The 3,607-nt window shown below is 34.6% G+C and overlaps 1 protein-coding gene across 2 annotated transcripts; it reads left to right on the top strand.

Annotated features, from left to right (window-relative positions):
* Window positions 1-450: 450 nt before the first annotated feature.
* On the top strand, window positions 451-3,216 carry LOC122833435 (glucose-induced degradation protein 8-A homolog). 2 transcript variants are annotated; one of them, XM_044120981.1, is made up of 5 exons: window positions 451-558; window positions 887-1,019; window positions 1,112-1,308; window positions 1,430-1,627; window positions 2,189-3,216. In XM_044120981.1, the coding sequence occupies exons 2-5, from the start codon at window positions 902-904 to the stop codon at window positions 2,360-2,362; spliced, it is 687 nt and encodes a 228-aa protein (XP_043976916.1). In that variant the 5' UTR covers window positions 451-558; window positions 887-901; the 3' UTR covers window positions 2,363-3,216. The 2 variants fall into 2 exon arrangements, with proteins under 2 accessions (XP_043976916.1, XP_043976907.1); XM_044120972.1 differs by having other exon boundaries at window positions 483-600.
* The last annotated feature ends 391 nt before the right edge of the window (window positions 3,217-3,607 follow it).

The following is a 3,607-nucleotide window of genomic DNA, read 5'->3' as shown; positions in this document are numbered from 1 at the left end:
GCCGTTACCAGGGGAACAGTAAACGGGAGTGGGTAGTGGGCGGGGCCTGCACTCGGCAACTGTCGACCAAAATGCCCAAGAAAAGTAATAAAGACATCTCAAGCTATAATTACAATATTGTCAAACAGACTTGAAAAAAATGATAAATAAATAAATAAATAAATAAATAAATAAATAAATAAATAAATAAATAAATAAATAAATAAACATTCACACTATTCAGTATTAGGCACTGGAGTGCTTAAAATGAAGCATTTTTGTTTAAATGGAAGCAACGTTGTGATATATATATATATATATATATATATATATATATATATATATATATGTGTATTTATATAATTTAAGTATGACAGAGAAGTTGTCACAGATTGACAAAACTGTTTGAAAGTATGTCTCAGCGTCGTTTCAGTCCACACTCGGATACCAGTTGGTGGCGGTAATGCACACCTAATGTTTTTCCCAACCGCCAAAGAAAAAAAACCCTAAGAGAAGAAGAAGCGGCTCATCCTTCGTTAGCTAGCTAGCTACTGTTAGGAAGTAGCAACAAAATTTCAGGTATTGTGAAGAATAACTTGTACGTTATATTGGATGTATGTGGTAAGATAAAGATAATAGATCAAATTAAGCACGATATGACTTGTTTAGGTCTTACATAGAGAAAAATATCTGCATCTAGAGACCGACATGTTCTGTGTTTTGATCCGTGTTGATGGAAGCCAGGCTTCAATGTTGTGTTTTTCACCGAAGGCCGTAACAGTTGTTATTTTCAGTTTCCGGTTTCATATTTCTGCTAGAATAGCTAGCTAGCTGTCAGTTATTCTAAGTGTTTAATGTATTAAATCATCCTGTTTACTGTTAACACGGCCTCCTTACCCTCTTGTAGGATCTTATCATCATAATGAGTTATGCAGAGAAGCCGGAGGACATAACAAAGGAAGAGTGGATGGATAAACTCAACAATGTCCACATTCAGAGAGCTGATATGAATAGACTGATAATGAACTACCTGGTTACGGGTAACATACCGTCATTATCAGATGCACGTAAACAGTTGTTTTGCAAAAGCTGTTTGCTTTAGAATAAAATCATCTCATTTTATGTTTTACAGAGGGCTTCAAAGAGGCAGCAGAAAAGTTCAGGATGGAGTCTGGAATAGAGCCCAGTGTGGACCTGGACTCCTTAGATGAACGGATTAAGATCAGGGAGTTGATATTAAAAGGACAGATTCAGGATGCCATTGCGCTTATCAATAGCCTGCACCCAGAACTGCTCGATACAAACCGTTACCTGTACTTTCACTTACAGGTACTTTAAAACACAAACTGGTCAGCTTGACTTTATTTTCTGGTTGTTATTTCAACTGCTTGACTTACTCTGTTGTATTTTTCATTCAATAATTTGCACTTGTTTGTTTCGCAATATGCAGCAGCAGCATCTTATTGAGCTGATTCGTCTGAGGGAGACAGAGGCTGCCCTTGAATTTGCCCAGTCGCAGTTAGCAGAGCAAGGAGAGGAGAGCCGAGAGTGTCTGACTGAAATGGAGAGGACACTGGCTCTGTTGGCGTTTGACAACCCTGAAGAGTCTCCCTTTGGAGATCTGCTCAATATAATGCAGCGGCAAAAGGTAGAGTCAACAGACATTTAGAATAACATTTTCTGTGATTAAATTGGCATTTTAGTTTAGTAAGTTGGTTTATTGTATGTTTTGGGTCTAATTTACCCTGTAAATTTCCTGCTAAAATCAGTAAGTAAAAAAAATTGGACAATAGTTTAGTAGAGTTAAATACATGAAAGTTATGTCAACATGGCACAAAAATAACAAAAAAAAGATCTCTAAAAGTTCCTTTTGTATTCTTGTATAAATACTTATTATTTTTCTTAGAAGGTTATTTTATATTAAGGCCAAGACAGCAAAATTGTCTTATCAAAATTATTATTTGCAGTATAACCATTAAATTAGAGTCAAATAATATGTGGTCTGTCCAACTATTAACAAAATCTCCAATCAGAACAGTTTATGTAATGTTTCTATATTTTTAATATTAGAAATTACTTTTGTCCTCATGTTTTCTTTATATGAGAATAATATTCACTGTTTAATAAAGTTTTTATTTTGAGTGGAGCCTGCACCAGTTTAAGACTATTTTTATAAAAGCATTAATATGTGTCTTACTTTCTCTCCCAGGTCTGGAGTGAGGTTAATCAGTGTGTACTAGACTACGAAAACAGAGAATCTACTCCAAAGCTGGCCAAGCTACTGAAGCTACTGCTCTGGGCTCAGAACGAACTCGACCAAAAGAAAATTAAGTATCCAAAAATGACCGACCTGAGCAAGGGAACGATCGAAGACCCCAAATAAAGACTCAGATTAAATAAATAACATGTTGCTACAGAACGGACACAATTCCTTATCTATTTATAACCCAGGAAGCTGAATCAGTTAGAGTACAACCTTTTCTTTTTTTGTAAGGGTTGCCTTTTGATACTTTGTTAATTCTGAACTGGACTGATTGCAATTTAAGGTTACTTCTTACTCTATAACAACCAAACCAGTTACTTTATTTGGTATTATAATTTACATATCTGTCTATGTATAGCTAAAATGTTTTATTTACTCTCGTTTTTCTGTCTGCTGGCAGGGAATGTTGTTGGCAGGGGAGGTTGTAAATAAAGCCTAAATTAGGCTGATGGTGTGTGTGTGTGTGTGCCCACTCCAAGGATGCAGGGTTTCATCAAGAGAAACTGCTGGTTCAATGTGCAATTCTTAAAATAAAAACCTTCTTTCAGGAAATGCATTTCAACCAGTGGAGTTTCATCTCATACTTACATGTGGTGAAAATAGTCAATATGCATTACTTGGGATGTTTAAGGTTACTGTGACTGAAAGCTAAATTTAAGAATCATATTGTTTTATTTACACATGGTGAACATTGTGATATATACACAATCATAAATAAAACCCTCAAGGTTTAAGTTATGGTAATAATTTGATAATATTACTGGAGTATTAAAATCTGCAGCATACTGTGACTATGAGCTTGAGTAACATGATGTTTAAAGATGTGAATGGGTAAATACACTTGCAAATATGGAGACACTATTAGACTATTACATATGAGTGATTTACATTTGTAGCGACTTGGCTAAATTCTGATGTGCTTTTTTCCCCCCTGGTATATTATTTTGCAATAAAAGTTGATTTATCCTACACAACAAATCACGTAACTTGTGTTTCTGTCCATGGAAATTTCAAATCTTGATTATTTTTTATGGATCACTTTAGAAAAGAAACATTTTTCAGGCAAATAATGGAATCTAATCTGAATATGATCAGTTTTACATTAAGTATTTTGGTGTCAATATTTTGTTAAGCTGCAAAACTATGAGGTTTCTTTTTTTCGAACTTAGTTTTTAATTCTTAGTCATTAAGTAGAACAAGTACTTCTCATCAGTTGTAATTTGTCCGTAAGATCCTGAACGAGACAAGCCAAATTGAGCTGTTAAAGTCTCTGGTCTGTTTTAAAGATAGCAGTATGGAGTGTTTATGCCTCACCTTATTTTTATGAGGCAGGAAATATTTTTTACTCATTGTTCTTACCTTAGA

This window comes from Gambusia affinis, linkage group LG01 (assembly GCF_019740435.1).
Source record: "Gambusia affinis linkage group LG01, SWU_Gaff_1.0, whole genome shotgun sequence".
Lineage (NCBI taxonomy): Eukaryota > Metazoa > Chordata > Actinopteri > Cyprinodontiformes > Poeciliidae > Gambusia > Gambusia affinis.
Note: the sequence above shows the minus strand (reverse complement) of the source record. Positions and strands in the feature narration are given on the sequence as shown.